A 16,470-nucleotide genomic window follows, 5' to 3' on the forward strand; every position below is an offset into this window, starting at 1 on the left:
AATTAAAGTGTTGGACTGGTAACTTGGAAAAAGCATTTGGTGGTTTTAATGAAATATTTAAATGTTTGAAAGCAGTCCTTCAGCAAGGCTGTTTTTCAGCACTGAATACTTCTGGAGGCTGCCAGTCTCAGAGGTGCTACTAAGTTCTGACAGAGGCACATAGCTCTGGGAAGGTGCCCTAGCTTGCTGTTATTTAGCTGGGCAAGGCATTTCAAAACATAATCCTAAGGCATAACCTTGCAGGTTGTTTTCCAGCCAGATATTTTAGGACTGATCAACAGCATGTAGAATCAGAAAAGGTGACTGGGAGTCCAATTCTCCTGTTGTAGTCACGAATACTGAATGTGGCCAGTATTAATAAATAAGATACACTGAATCGGAAGTGTTTCGTAAAGAGGTGTAGTAGGGACATTACCAAACTGGAGACTAAAGGTAATACAGTTTAGATGAGAACACCGTGGAAATATTGTCTTTACTGTCATGGTCTTCTTTCTAGTCTCCATATGCAGAGGATCTAACAGTGATGTGACATTGATTGAGAAGGACACACAGCACACTGCAGGTGGGCACCGGGAAGCACAGTGCAAACTTCCTGAGCGGAGCATCTAGTGCAAGTCGGAGCAAGGAAAGCCAAAGCACTCCCTACTAGACACACCTGCCCTGCATCTGTTGCAGGCATTTGGAGCTCCAAGTTATACTATTTTACAAATTAACATCTAAGAATATTTTTCAGGAAGTGTCCTCTCCGCTTGCTTTGTTTATGGATTAGCAGAACATGACTGAATAGGAACTTACATCCAGTTATCTCTAAACCCCAGTAACATTTTTGGAGGCACGATCTATCATAAATATTTAACTGTTTCAAAGAGATTACAGCTTAAGAAAAAGAGACAGCAGCAAAGATGAAAGAGGTGAAGGAGCAAAAAACAAACAAACAACCCCCCCCACAACCCCCAAGATGGTTTATAAGCAGGTTTTTTTCAAACCAGACAAATGTAGCACTTTGAGTTGGGTATTTTTGAAAGAAGGCTGTCTCGTGGAAGGCAAAAACAAGAACAACCATTAGGAAGCCTGGTGGGATCGAGGGAAGGAGGAGGGTAGGAGTTGTGAGGGCACCTACAGGGAGAAGATTATTCACATTTTCCATTCTTGGATTTGAAAGTCTGCTCCAAAAATCAGCCCTTCATATTGCATACAGCTAGTCGCCAGTTACTCCCTAGGTGTCTCTGAATCACATCTGCCTCATTTACTGACAAAAGCAACTTGTTATTACAGTCAGCACAGCGCAGCTCATCAAGCTGTGAAAGTGGGAGCTGCAGTCAATGCTGTCTTGTGCATCATCAACAATTGCTAGCTAAGTGCTGATTTGAGAACCATTATATCAGGGGATGACGAATGATGGCTAGGGAATACGGTTTCATCCTCACATCAGCAGGCTGAGCTTGTGACCCTGGCAGTTGTCGAGAGCCAAAATAACCTGCCTGCATCTGCTCCCTTCCAGAGAGATGTTTGCTCGGAAAAAAAATGAACACTGTATCCAGTCCCCACCCAGCTACCATTTTGTCAATATTAAAATCAATCAATCAAACCAATAAGGTTATATGTTATATAAGGTTAGTTTGTCAATATTAAAATCAATCAAATCAATAAAGTTAAAATAAGGTTATGTATATAACCTTATAATATATAATAAACATTGTAATATATATAATGTTCTATTTACTAACAGATACAGAGATGTAAGGTCAATGCCATCATCACATCTGGGGCATTTCTGATATATCAAAAGCAGAATAGCAAGGAGCATTAGGGAAGGAAAAGTAACTCATTCTGCATATGGGAAAGTTTGCGTTACTGAACTTGGCAACACATAAGCACTTGAGAAAGCCCAAGTGATGGGAATAATGTGTACCAGATGGACACTCAGCAGCAAAGAGGAAACCTACTGCTGAATGGCTAAGGGGAGATTTTGCTGTCATACTGGAAAAGAAGTAGTGCTGGCTTGCACACCACATGCTGAAGTCATTGGTATATTTTGGGATTACTCAGATCTGCATTTTTTAAGGCCTGCACATAATGCATATAAATCAATGCCCACCGAAGGCAGAAAAAGGACTCCAAATGATTTTTATGTCCACAATCTAATATGCTTGAAAGAAGAAACTAAGGCTGGAAAGTAAGAAGAGTCGTAAGTGGCCTGAAGTGATAAGGCTGGAGAAGCAGAGAAGAAAGCACTGACTGACTACCAGGCCACCCACGCAAGGAGGAGTTAGCACTTCCAGGAAAGTAAGTAAACAGCTCTTGCTGATAGCGAGGTAATAAAGTCTGCACATGTAGGAGACATGGTGAAAATAACTGACACTATGATGCCTAAGCTGAGTGACAGCTGAGCTAAATTACTGAAAGAGGAATGAACAAGCAACTCTCACAAGCAAGCCTATCCAGGACAGGTGCTGGGATTGGATACACCTTGAGCACAGAGAGCATCCATCTGCCAAAGACACTGGACAGATGGAACCCCTCCTGGAGCCACCTGTGCAAACAGGAGCGCAGCCAGAAGCCACTTCCTTGCAGACTTGTTAAGAAATCAGATTTCTGAGAGCTGGACACCTAAGAGTAATCCCACAGGGAGAGCTCTAGTGAACTTAAACTTCTCCAGCTGAAATATCTGTAAGGGAAAAGACTTAGGAATAAGACTTAGAAAAATATTTTTAGTGTATAGCTCAAATACAAGAGCAAGTGTATTGCAAGAATTGTGGTCCTTTCTACCCCACCACTGCTGCTGAATAGTGTCTGCAGCAATCCTTCCTTAGAAGTTTGACTATGAAAGATAACAAAAATGGCAATAGTCACAATCCACAGCTATGCTGGACAATCCATACACACTTTCTGAAAGCACAGCACATACAAGATCAGAGACCTATGGCTTGTAACAGTTAAAAGGTTAGACACGGACCAAGCAGATCATCATCAAGGGAAATGTGAGCTCTTCCAAAGAAAGACAGCATAAGTAGGAAAAATAAATTGCTGCTGGAATTCTCTAATCAGAATAAAATTCCTCCCAACCAAGAAGCTGGAGAAAGAACCAAGAGGATGTTCTCCATCTGCTAGAAAGAAACCAGTGGAAAGGTCCACCTTCCCTCCCAGAAACGAAAGGAAAGTGGGCAGAGAAAGGATTAGGCTGTACAGCTGCATGACAGTGCTCAACATTGGCCGCACGTCTGTTCCCAAGACACAGAAGCTCTTACAACAGAGCTAACTTCAGATTACTGGTCTGGTCTCCAGCCTCTGAAGTACATTATATGTTCCTTTCTGCCACTAAACAGATATATTGGAGTACTGCACCTAAAATGAACCACCAGAAAAGCAGGATAGTATGAGTCATACTTGTTCTTCATGAATTTATGCTGATGCCAAGGAATCTTAGTGGGCAAGAGGAGTTATGTTTGAGAAAAATCACAGGACACAGCAAGTTTTCCTAGCTTACCATCTGTACACCAGAGCTCTTAGACAGGATTTCAGGTGTTTGTATCCTGACCACCTAATGCCTTTGGATTTCCCCATGAAATTCCCCTCCACAAGCACAGCTGCACTGCTTATCAAGTTTGACTTTTCAGCAGTTTATCAGATTAAACCCAGGTTACAGCTTTTTTATTTTTTTCCCCTCCAAACACCCCGTTTAGCAACAACTTGAGGATACTTCCCGTCGACTCCAGAATAAAAGTATTCTGGCTTGATAACCACTCAACCTGCAGCTGCAGAGCTCTGTCCAAGCCATAACTGTTACTTTAGGAGCTGGAACAGCCCTCCGGTAAATATCTAATTACTATTCACTGCACACGCAAAGCAGAGCTGTGTTCCTTTTGAGCAGTCCCAGCAGGCTTGATTTGAAGATTTCACTGTTCTTGAGGAGACCTAATTTGCATGACTTCAGACAGGACTCTCTCTGAAATCCTTGCGCGTAAGGCACTGCCTCCTTACAACTACCCCAGGCATCAAGAGCTGGTCAGTACCCACAGCAGGTGAAAGAGAAACAGCTTTGGCCAGACTTACATCAGCCACAGGGATAAGAGTGTCAGCAAGGTGACCAATTCGGTTCTTTCTGTACAGCCAGGACATCAGCAGTATCCCCAGAGCCACATCAATCAGCAGAGAGACAAAGATGTTGGCTTTCCTGCATGCAGGATAAAGAGAAACAGTGTTAGAGAAAATGGAAGGACAGTGTTTAATGTTTCAATGACAACTGTCGGCTTCACTTACATAGCATCTTTAATGTCCGAGGGACACCAGGACAATTTACTGAAGAGGCACAGTGTAGAGATCTTTTGACTTTCACTGGTGTGCTGCTACTTCTGTGGCCAGACACAGAGCCACTTGGAGCCTGCCACACCACAAAACCTTTTTTAGTAAGGGGAGTGAAGAGCGGGATTGAAGCTACAAAGAGGAATGCTAGACAAAGTGTGTGTGTGTGTGTGTATACACACACACACACACACACTCAGGGGGGATTCACCAATACTAAGGGCACCAGCACCTGGAGTATCCACGTCAAGATCAGATAGCTTTCCAAGAGGTATACTTTAGTTGAACCACTAGTCAATGTAATAAATAGTGTTTCTGGGTACATAAACATACCCAAAAGGGCTGCTGAACTGCCTCTTCGCTGCTAGAGTTTCTGAATGAAATTCCATGACGTGAGTTATTCGGGAAATCAGATTAACAATCGCAGTTACTTTTGGCCTTCAAATCTGCTAATCTATTTTAAGGGTTCCCTGGGAGTCTATTACTGCAGGATCAGAGAACCACACAGAACAAGACTCACTGTGTAATGGCTGTAGGGCATTCAATATCTGTCTCGGATCTCTGCCTCTCCCTGTTCCACTCCCTGCGCTGCGTGTTTACTTTTTCTGTTACAGTGACTTTGTTAGGGCTGTTGGAGTCTCTGGTCTGGAGTTACTGCAAGAAAGATTCCCCAAAAGAGTGGGTGAAAGAGGGGAACATTTAAACCTTTCTGCTCTTATGGAAAGTGCCACTGAATACTGATTGCAGTTTTTGGTTAACAGCGGCATATGTGAAAGCAATGAGCTTGTGGGAGTAGTGATAGCAAAGCACTACACATATGAGTGCAGTACAATCTTTCTGTGGGCAACATCCCAGTCGCCTTTCCCAGGCTAGGGAAAAAGGCATATATATGACAAAAAGCATAACTAATATAAACAGAGTGCAGAGTAAAGATCTGTAAACTAGCAGGGAGTAGAGCAAGGAAGGCAATGTGACATGGTGCAGTGAGGACTCCGTAGTGCTGTGTGGGCATGGGATCCATGGTTTGGGTTCCCCAGAGACAGGGCCAGACATGCATGACTTTATGTGTACTCTATACCTCATTAGTTGAGTCTGGTTTTGAGCCTTCTTGTTGCTGCTGATGACCTGGAGGTGCTGCAGGCGATGTCCCAGCTGCTCACAAGTTGAGAGCTTGCTCCATAAGAAAGACAAAGGCCAAAACTTCAGCACCCTGCAGAAACACCATGGGAATGTCCCCTTTTATTTTTTGCCATATAGCAGGCTGTCCAGCATACAAACTCCATGCAAAACATTCAGTGTAAAGTTAAGGTTGTGCAACCAGGGATGGTGTCAACATATTATGATTAAAGAATATTAGATGTTAACTACTCTCTTAAAGAGTAACAGAATTAAGGCAGCTTTTCCAGACTAAGACGTGTAAAGCAGACAACCCAACCGCTCATTTCCATTCTGTAAAAGCACATGCCTCGCTCTTCCAAGGAAGCCAGAAGACAACCCCAATTCCATCCTGTGCTTTGGGATACATCACTGGGCTTGTACACTGCTCTCAGTCTCCAGGAGACTGAAGTCAAGGCAGTTGTGTGTAGAGTGCAACAACACAATACGGTGCAACTGCTTCACAAATCCCAGTATCTCCAATCGCAAGTCTCTGTCTAGTGTGAGCTTGGTGTTACAAACAGCTGTGTTCTCCCTGCAGTTTCTGTCCCTTTTCCCCTCTTTTCTTTTCCTTCCACTTGATCCTTTTCTTTTTTTTATTAATTCCAAATTCCTTTCTCAGGATCTTCATGTCTATCTTCTCTCCACTACCTTGCCAAGGGTGACCAGCATTATGTTGATAACACAACATTTAGCATTTAATTAGGTTTCAAAGTTAACATCCACATTAGGCTTGTAGGGGAGGAAATATTCACACGGTTCTTTCTTTATGACTCAGAAGAAAAGTACTAAATGATGCTCAATTATTTTGGGGAGTTACTTGTATTACCACACAACCTATCAAGAAAGGAACGATGGTGATTTGGGTAGTCTAAAATGATACCACTGGATGCAGGCTGGTCAAAGAATGCACAGTAGCGGTACAGCAACACAAAGCACCGTGTTTGTTGTAGGGAATAAATTCTGATGTGGACATAATTTGGATCACTTCTTTCCTGTAAACAATGGTTGTTTCACTATTTTCACAGTGGTTTACTGTTTCTCATTAAAGGTCCAGGAATCTATGTTCACTTTTAGTCACTTCCTTCACCTACTCTTTCTTTACTGCTTTGGCATATTCCTTCAGTTTACATTCATTCCAAATGCTAAAATTATTCCCGGTATCCTGCTTAGCTTTTGAAATTGTACAGCTGTTTGGATCATTAGTGACCGTGGCCTGCAGACGTCCCTGCAATGTGTGCATGCCTTCCCCAGATTTCATCTGGAGGACTTCAGCCTGTCAGCCAGCAGCAGAGTGCCTTCAGGACTGGTCAGGACAAAACGCAGGATGGGCAGACTGGGGCTCCGGCTGCTATTTATACATTTTACACAAATTGCAAAGGTATGGCTGATTCAAAATCCTGCTTGGTTCGCTATGGTTGCTATTTCCTTCCTCCCCACATCATCCTGAGCCCTTTCAACCATCCTTCGTGCAAGGTTTGTCAGCTTAAAAAACCAGAGTGCTGAAGTCTCCCCTTCCCCCTCCCCATTCAAATTTCAGACACATTGGGTTTGAAATACACGCAGTGTACTGTGAATCACTCTTCTTAATTTGAGGCCTCCAAGTTACTCAGCTCTTCATTACAGCCTCCCACCTTAGAGATAAATGAATGCACTGTTCTTCAGCTGACTTGTCAGGCGGTAATATCTAAAGTGGTGGAGGAACAAGCACCATGCAGGGGAGGGAGACATGGGGGGACTGCACTGGCCGCTTATCTCAAAGACCTGGGTTCGCAGATTCACCGAGGCACAAGCGCAGACGAGTTTTCTCTTCCAATTATATCCTAGCCCAGTGGTTACAAATTCCGGTGTGGCAAACCTTTGCTAGAGCAAAACATTGCACTTGAAATGCAAAGAAGAGGGAAGGAGAAATGCTCTGCCTGTGTGGTAGAGCTACCATATGTAGAGATGACTGAAGGTGAAAAATTACTGGTCAAACCAACAGCTGCCAGACCATCTCAGTTCAAGTAGAAAGCAACGGCTCTGGGGCCCTGTGCTGAACACTCACTGGGCTGACAGTCTCCCCATCCTCTCCCAGCAACATGTGTCTCCTACCATCCATTGCCGCTCCACAACTCCCCAAGCTAGATGCAGCTAGCTTGTGGGTCACCCACCGACCAGACCACCCCTGGTCAAAGGAAAGGAAAGGCTGCTGCTCTCTTCTGCCTGAGGAATGTCTTGCACAAGCGAGAATTATTTCCAAAGCAGCTTCATCCCCAGGAGCACCCAGCGTGCACCCACTACAGCCTGCAACGGGTAAATGCATCTCCTTGATTGAACTGGATGGGTCCAAAAGACATGTCAGAGGTCTGTGCTTGTCTGTACTACGACTGACTCTCTCTTCTTTTCACTTAACATCAAGAGGACAACCTGTATTCCATTTACGTACTTTCTTTGGAAAGTATATACTTATTTACATAAATAAGTATTTACATACTTATTTAAATCAAAATACAAACATACTGCAAAAAGCTCAATAGTTGCAAGATGTGCTACCATAACTCTCATCTCCAGGAGTACTGAGGAAGAAAGCCAAAAATATTTCTTGCGTGGTCTCCTACCCCTATGCATATCGACTATGCATTGCCATAAATGCTCCTACTTGTTTACCACACAGTATACAGAGTGATTATCAGAAGTGCAATGGAAACCAACCAAATAAAACAAACAAACAAAAACCCAGTGATGTTGTGTCATTGCATTATTTAAGCAGCACGAGATCTTTAGGGTATTTCCAAATATAAGGAATTTTAGCAATAAATTAACATAGCCTGCACAAGTAAATCTCGATTTTCCAACTCAAATTTTTTTCCAAGAGTGAAAGTGGATTTTTCAGATATCAGATGAAAAGCAATCTTTCTGAATCACAAGCAAATATTAAATCTCCATGAACGAGAACCCCCAGCTGTCTTCTTGCTCAAAACTACAGGAACAGTGCCTCCCTTCTGGATGAGGAATCAGAGGTCATGGTGTTTGTAAACGGACTTCTTTTTACAAAGAGCACACAGAGTTTATTGCCTCAATACCAAATCATCCTGATGTCCCCAACAGCCCACTAGACACCTTTGGTGGTAATGGAAATCCTGCACACATGTCCCTCCGAAGAGAGAATTGCAATAGCCACCCCATAGCACAAGGTGGTGCTGAAGAAATGCCTTAATTTGAGATGTACAGGACTTGAGAGCACTCGGTGAGCTTGGATGGATGTCAGTGCTCACTTGGAGATTTCTAATGCTGCTGCCCTGCTTCCCTGGTGCAGATGCACAACAGTGGCATATCCAAAAAAGCCCCAAGCCTCCGCAGCCTGAGGTGACATCACTGACCTCTTTCTTTAGCTTGTCAATGATGTTACCCCTTAACATCACAAAAAAATCTGGGAAAGCAAGCCCTGTGACCAGGAAGAGCAAAAACCTGGTAGATCTTATTTTATAGGATGTCCTGTCCCAGCACACGGAGGAGGGGACTGGAAGGACACCTGCACACGACATCTTGAACCCTCTCTGCCTTGTGTATTTTGGCACAAAGGAGGTTGTACCACACATCACGTGCTAAATTGAACCAAATTTCATTAAATGACTGAGAAGGTCAAGCAGGAGGTTTGTTATAAAGCCAGGTACTAATCTCTGTTCTCCAAGACTGATGTTTTAAAACATCCGTAAGATAAGTAAATATAATGCTGATACTATGGGTGAATAAAACAAAGCAGAAAGAAACCTGTAGCTACCTCCCAAGGTTGAGAACAAGTTCAACCTAGGTTTACACACAGCAAGCCTTGCGTTGTGCCTGCTGGTATGTACAGCTGGCTGCTAGTCTGGCTGCTGCTCTGGCTCAAAATGTCTGTATTGGGCCTAGGAAAAGCTGAAATCAGAATAGCTCCAGATACACTGGGTAGCAGCTATCTGTGCCCAACCTGCTAGACTGAGCTCAAGCTCCCAAGTTATGCTTAGACTTCTGGAAACAAGTGAGACTTGGGCTTAACTTGACTCTAAGCCTGGTCTGAGTCCTAGCCCTGATCAAGATGGGCAAGTCTGACCTTGAGACCACGTGCCTATGCAGAAAAGGATCATCCTGTTTGTTGGTAGTCACATACAGTCCACGGACAGCCAGAAAAAGGACCTTCAGAGCTGACACCCAATATTCTACCCAACCACAAAGTTCTGACTTAGTTATCATTAACAACCATTAACTTAGTTACCATTAACAACTTTAACACATAGTCAGTGTCTACAGAGCAGTCCCAGGAACCAGTGGTTCCTGATTATATCAGGTTTCTGTTTGACTCTAAATCCGTTCCAATAGAGCAGTCCAAAACCAGACAGTTTTCCCTTTGTGTACCAAAATGCATAACCCAACTGTTCAGAAAACCTTTGCATATGAAGAGTTCCACTGTAATTTTATGACAGTTTCTTACAACTGGAAACCTGTTTAAAGACTGCATTCCCCATACCTTTAGGCTGTACTTGAGAAGATTTATCCATGAAGACATTAGTAGCTGTTATCCAGATTTCATCAATTAAAGTGTCCCCTTGCAGCTTGGAATCTGAACTCCACTCCCTTCTCTGGCACAACCTCTCTAGGCAGGCTGACCAGATGTGTTATTAAGCTTTATATGCAGAAGCTTCTCCCCTTCCAATCTGTTCAGAATCACTCTTTAGTGCAAGCACTTGCCACACATTACATTTGAAGCATCCTATTCAGTTTCATGGTTGCGACAACAGGATTTCACCAAGGATTCATGTTGACCAGCATTCCCTGTAACCTACTATAAGGTGCCAAGGTTGCAGCACCACCATCTGTTAGAGAGACTATGGATTTAGACACAGTATTTGCTGATGTTTCACAGCCACGGAGGGACTCATAGCAAACTTGGAGTAGTGAGTCCCAGCTATCAAGCCATTAAGGAGCATTAAGCCTTTAGCCTTGTGTTTTCAACGGAGCTCCCAAAAGTTTAACAGCAGCTCTGTGGCAGCCTGTTTCCAACAGAATGATTTTGTATCAACTGTATTTCTCACTGGGGTTGAGCAGGAACCCTGCAAATGCCTAAACGTGAATTATATTTCCACGCAAAACGTAAGCTGGCCGATGTCGCATTACATACCTGCTCCTGCAGATCCCAGAGATAAGTGAAAGCAGGAAAGTCAGCAGCATGCACGCAGGCACAGAGGCCTGCTTCATCAACTCCACGATGATACTGGCTTCAACGCCATCTGACTGCCAGTGGGTCAGCTTGATGGGCCCATCATCGTATCGATCCGTCATGAACAGTATCTTACTCTTTGCAACTGTGTCAAAGACGGCAGAGAGCTTTGAAGCATCATCTGCCTTGTGGTCAGTGGAGGTAGCTGTGGCCAAAGGGGGATGTAGATGGGAAAGCATGACTTTGCGCTGGTCATAGTATACTAAGATGATTTCTTCCTCCTTAGGGTTGTTGGACTGTTTCTGAAGGGTAGAACAGCTCCAGAATTTGCTGTCTCCCTCTTTGCTTATCTGAATCCATGGCTCATGGGAAAATATTGTCCCAAGGTCTTCCAAGAACTCACTCAGACTCTCTTCTTTCTCTTGTTTGCTGTTGCTCCATGAGCCAAGCACCGAAACACTGACTTTAGTCACGCGTTGGACTTCACTGAGATACTGCTTCACCTGGACAGGAATAAAAGGGAAATGGACCACAGCAAGAATAACAGCAGAGCTCTGTTCGGAGATCCAGCGCCCGATCAGAATGCCACTTTCTGCTGAAGAGCAGCAAGACGGAAAGAAGACCTTAAGTACCATGGCAGTGATCCTGGAAGAACGGTACACCTGCCAATAAACACAGAAATAAAACTTGAGAACGGCAATGAAATGCAAGGAAAATTTGAACGGACCAAAGCCACTGGGGAGGACGCCCAGTCAAGTTTTAAAACACTAAGTTCAACCATTCGCCTCTGCACTGAAACCAGATAATGACATTAGTGACAGCCAACAGGGATCTCAAATCAGAGGAGTATTTAGGAGGTTCCCAAGAATCTGCAGTCTTTAAATTGAGGGGTCATGAGTTTCTCAGCAAAGCCCTTTTCCCAGTCCTGGAGCAGTCTTTCATGATACTGCAGCGATAAGCACAACCCATCAGACTGGCTAAGATCAGGAATCCATCCAGCCTCAGATCTTGGATCTGATACTGGATGCGCTTGAGCACTTCCTAGAGAAGGGACTACATCATAGCAGACCGTGATGCATCTGGGGAATTTCCTTCTATTACCGACAATCAAATAGTGGCTTATGCTATAAAGCCAGATAATTTCAGAGCCTCCTTTACCGTCTAGGAGCGCCAGGCTGTGCTCTGCAACAACCTCACTGAAAAACCTTGGTCAGATCACTCATCTTTTCTTGTCTCACTCCCCTCATCTGGAAACAGAGATGATGATTTTGTCAAAAGGGACTATAGGGATTAACAAATTGAAGTTTACGTAGTAGTTTTAATTCATTAGATACAAGATCCTAAAAAAGGAGAAGCATCTCTGCTTTATCAGTGTTCTTTAGCTACAATATTTTTCTTCACGTCATTAAGCAAACATCTCAATGGCTTTGTAAGACTTTTACAAAAAGGAGCTTTGAGGCAGTTGACAATGTCTCTTTAAATAAGGTGGAGGTTTCTAACAGAAATATAATTGCAGTAAGGAGGGCGCTGGCGCAGAACAGTCGGCATCCGGCGCCCGTTGTCCTTTCCCGTCCTTCAGTGCTTTGTTAGAGATGTGAAAACTCTGCAGGCCCCCGAGGCTGGCTCCTCTGCGAGGGACCCAGTCAATCGGAAAGAGGAACACAGAGTGTATTTATAACACGTAGAGAGGATGCGCAACGTGAAGGTCCCCGGTGGTTTTGTTTTCTCTCTTTTTAATACAATACAATTGATCTAGTAAATCTCAGCACCTGGCAATTTGCTACGGCAAGGAGGAGGCCATGGGGAAGCAGCAAAGGCGAGTGATTAACCTACTCCCAGTCCCACAGCCCTGCCAAGTACAGCAGTAGGAAATGTCTGCTCATGGATGACTTGTCAGCCCCTCGAGGCAGCAAGGTGAAGTTTCCTTGGTGCACAGCTCGCTCCTCTGATGGGAAAAGCACCACAGCTGCTGCATTTGCAAGGAATAGTGTAGGTTTTTTTCCTGCAACTGAATTTTCCTTTTTACTGCAAAGCTCCAAAGCACACCCCAAGACTTCCCCTCAAACAGGCATAAGGGTGCTCGTAAGGGACTTTGTTCGCATCATGCTGCTGAAAGCAGTGAGTATTTGCAGGTGCTGAAGGCACCAAGCATCATTCCTTGCTGCCCCACAGACTCTCCAGCCCACGGCAAGATTTGGAGGCCACAGAGGGACTTCCATCTCCCCGTCTTTAACCAGAGGGATAACCTCAGAGACGTAGAGTCTGTGAGGAAGCAGAATCTCAGAGAGAGAGGTTCAGAGGTTCAGAAGAACCTCAAATAATATGTGTTTTTCCAAAGGACTGCAAGCCTCCAGCAGAAGGGGAAGGGAAGCAGAATGATATATCAAAGGAAGGGTAGAAAAATGGCAGATGTGACACCCCAAGACTGTAAGGGTGCAGGACACCAGGTGTGGGAAAGACCAAAGACTTACAGTACAACTGAAAAACGTTATCTTTCACCAGACAAAGTTTAATGACTACTAGACACAAATGGACTGAAAAACAAGGCATCCAAGCTTATTTTTCAATTCTATTGAAATAGCTAAGACTCAGGTATTTTTTTGTGTTTTCTTTCTGGAAGACCACATAGACATCAAAGCACAGACATCCCATCTAGAAGAGTTGCTCCTGACACAAATAGGAAACTTTGGGGAAAATCAGCTAACAGACACAATTAATTAGGTTGGTCTTTAAAAAAGTTTGAAATAAAACCGGTCCCCTACTTTTTGCTTTCTTTCTCTTAGAAAGACTGCAGTTTGTCCAAGGATACTGGCCAAAATAGTCTTCCCTTCACTGCCTCTCCTACCTCCTTGCCTAACTCAGGTTGTTAAAGAAACATTATCAGGTGAGAAGAAATCTGCTTCATGATTTAGCTTTAGGTTTGAAAAAGGATTTTCATTCTTTTCCCCTAAGACCCATTGACATATTCCCAGGAAAAAAGGAAACAAATCATGTAAATATAGGGGCTCTGAAAGGTAAATAACAGATTGAACACATGGGGATTGTACATTCGTGCATATGCTCGGAAATTATTTAAAATAATATAAATTTAGCTAGAGATAACATTCTAGCTGTATCACAATACCAAAACTTTAGAAGTGAAGTTTAGCAATAACTGAATACTCTACAAACTGAAATTGACATTGATATTTTAAAGAAACCAGAGAAAAATGAAGAAAATAAGTACTTGAAAGGTTTTTTTCAGTATTTCTTTTTTAATTATCAAAGCTACCACCAGTAATATTGAACAGATAACTTTTTAAAGTTGATTTTTTTATTATTCTTTTTCCTCAAGAGATGTCACTGTTGTTTGAGAGTATCGTTACAAGAGACCTCCAGTGCCTCTGCATGGCTGTCCTTCTTAAAGGTTTGTCCATCCATTGGACATTTTGGAGAAGAATTATCAACTGATTCCTAATTAAAACATTTATTTTCCACTAAGATTTTTTTTTTTAAAGATAGCCACAGTCATCTGGGAAAAATTCTTACAGAGAAGAAACACTTCTCATTCTTATCTTCTCTAGTTTGTAAGTTTTTCCTCTCACACCTTCCTCAACCTTTTAAATTAACTTAGTTTTATGCAGCTAACTACTTTGGCTATAGCTCAGGTTAAGTAATACCTAAGCACACCATCTGTCCTTTGGCTGCTGCAGATACGGCAGAGAAGACTGATACAATTTTCAGGCTGTGCAAAATATCTCAACAGTTGAAAACCAGCCGATCAACTATTCATATGTTAATACAGCATACGGTAGTAACCAGGGAGCCAGCCTGGGAGCTCAGGCAGCAGGGCTTGTATTCCCAAATCCACTACTGGTCCTGCATCCTACCTTATTCATTTCAATAGACTGTTTGAAATCCAAAGTTGACATTCTAAATGTCACCACGGCCAACTGTTTCACTGCTGGTAATTTTAACAGAAATAGCCTACCAATCTGCTTAGTCCCTGCTCATAAAGTGCCTAAAGTCTTCCAGATCTGCCCATTTCTGTTGGAAACCCCCAGCTTTTCCCCAAGATCCCACAGATCATCAATGCAACAATCTCGGGCGCAGCAAAACCAACAGCGGACACCACCTAAAACGCATTAGCGCAACCAACAAATGAAGAAAGTACCCCAGGGCTGATTCATTCCAGAATTTTAGCCAGAAAAGCGAAGGCGAAGAGCGGGATGCGGCCCTGGTCTCACCGCGCAGGCTGCCCCGTTACCACCTGCCCTGCCAAGGGGTGCCGACCCCTTGGCACACCCACACCTGAGCATCCCGAGGTCTTTCCACGGCCACCAGGCCAGGAGACAGAGAAAGCACCGACAAACTGGCCACGGCTTGTCCCAGGGCTGTCTCCCCGCAAAGCCCACCGACCTCTTGCTCACCCAGCTTTTTTTTGCGTTTTTTAAAATGTGATCTTAAGGCACGGGTAGGCTGAGAGACACCAGCAACGAAATACCTCCTCCCCGCCACCTCTCGTTCTGGTCTAAGGCAGATTTAATCACCGGCCCTCGGGCCGCTCCTACAACGCCTACGGGACCCCGCGCTGCCGCCCGCAGCCCAGGCTATCCCCCGGGCTGAAGCAGCCGGTAAGGGCTGACACCCGCGGCCAGGCCTCGGCGCCGGGGGGAGCCCCGGGGGCCGGGCCGCTGAGGCCATGAGGGACCGGGGAGAGCCCCGCGGCCGGGCAGGCCTGCGCACCCCCCTCCCCGCCGCCCCGGCCCGGCCCTGCCCGTCCCGCCGCTGCCGCCTACCGCCCGCTCCGCCAGACGGGCCGCTTCCGGGGAACCGGTTGCTCGGAGACGCCGCTGGCGCCGGGCTGTGCACCGCGGCGGAGCCCGGCCGGCGCCGGGAACCGGGCTCCCGCGTTCCGTCCGCCCGCCTTGCGGGACTGCCCAGCGCCCCTCTCCCGTCCTCCTCGTTCCCCCCTGGTTTTTAAGGCCGCGGCCCCCAGCAGCCTGGAGAGGGCTCGGAGCCGCCGCGGCGGGGGTCTGCCCCGGCTTCCCTGGCAGCGCTGCTCACCGGAGGCTCGCCCCAACGCCTGCCCGTGGGGCCCCGGCTGAGCCGGCCGATAAGGAGCGCCAGCTCGCCCAGCCCTCAGACACGCCATCACACACCCGGGCCTGGGGCAAGGGCAGGGACTCGCCTTCCCTCGTGGGACCCCGTTGTCCGTCTCTCCCCCCCCCCATTCCCACAGGCCAGGGACCTGCTTTTCCTCACGGGACCCCGTCATCGCTGCCGCCTCAGCGGGTCCCCGGCCTGGCAGAGGCCCGTGGGTGCAGATGCCGGTGTCCGGGAGCTTCTCTCCTGGGAGCTGGCAGTGGGTTGGGGCCATGGGGGTGCCAGGAGGACGCTCAGCAGCTTGGGGGGGGGATCCCGCATGGAAAGGGAGAGTGGGTGCGGAGGTGGAGGGTGCAGGCCCCACAGGGACGGGCTAGAGAAAAGGGTTTGGATTTTTTTTTGTTGGGAGCTGCAGGACTGGAAATAAGGTGGGGGAAGATGTGTTTTTTCTGGGAGCTCAAATGAAGGGAGGGGATGGGACAGGCTTATCCCTGTTCCTGCAAAGTGCACGGAGTCTCTCCCTGCTGCTGGGCTCGCTCCTGGGGCTGCCTCGATCTGCAGGGAGAGGGGGTCTGGGAGGGCACCACAGGGTGTCTGTGGTCTTTAGCACTCGTTCCAGGGCCAGGAAGAAGAAAGGGTCCTCTCTGGGGTTTGTTTGCGGTGGGAGGTGGTGACTGGACTCGGGTCTTGGACATCAGCAGAGGCCGAGGAGTCGTGCAGCACCGTGCCCGTGCCGAGGGCTGGAGCGGGGA

At 45.8% G+C, this 16,470-nt stretch overlaps 1 protein-coding gene across 2 annotated transcripts in view; it reads right to left on the reverse strand.

The window, feature by feature from the left end:
* The window catches only part of PIGQ (phosphatidylinositol glycan anchor biosynthesis class Q), a 37,729-nt gene extending 22,039 nt beyond the window's left edge, over positions 1 to 15,690 (reverse strand). The window contains exons 1-4 of one of the 2 annotated variants that reach the window (XM_049791218.1): positions 15,680 to 15,690; positions 10,595 to 11,295; positions 5,381 to 5,512; positions 4,054 to 4,174 (exon numbers count right to left, since the gene is read on the reverse strand). In XM_049791218.1, the coding sequence (XP_049647175.1) occupies positions 4,054 to 4,174; positions 5,381 to 5,512; positions 10,595 to 11,268 (927 nt within the window). In that variant the 5' untranslated portion in view covers positions 11,269 to 11,295; positions 15,680 to 15,690. Of the gene's footprint in view, positions 1 to 4,053; positions 4,175 to 5,380; positions 5,513 to 10,594; positions 11,296 to 15,411; positions 15,494 to 15,679 lie in introns of those variants that run through there. The other variant, XM_049791217.1, reaches the window with a different exon arrangement.
* Positions 15,691 to 16,470: the final 780 nt, after the last annotated feature.

This window comes from Accipiter gentilis, chromosome 33, assembly GCF_929443795.1.
Source record: "Accipiter gentilis chromosome 33, bAccGen1.1, whole genome shotgun sequence".
Taxonomy (NCBI): Eukaryota; Metazoa; Chordata; class Aves; order Accipitriformes; family Accipitridae; genus Astur; species Astur gentilis.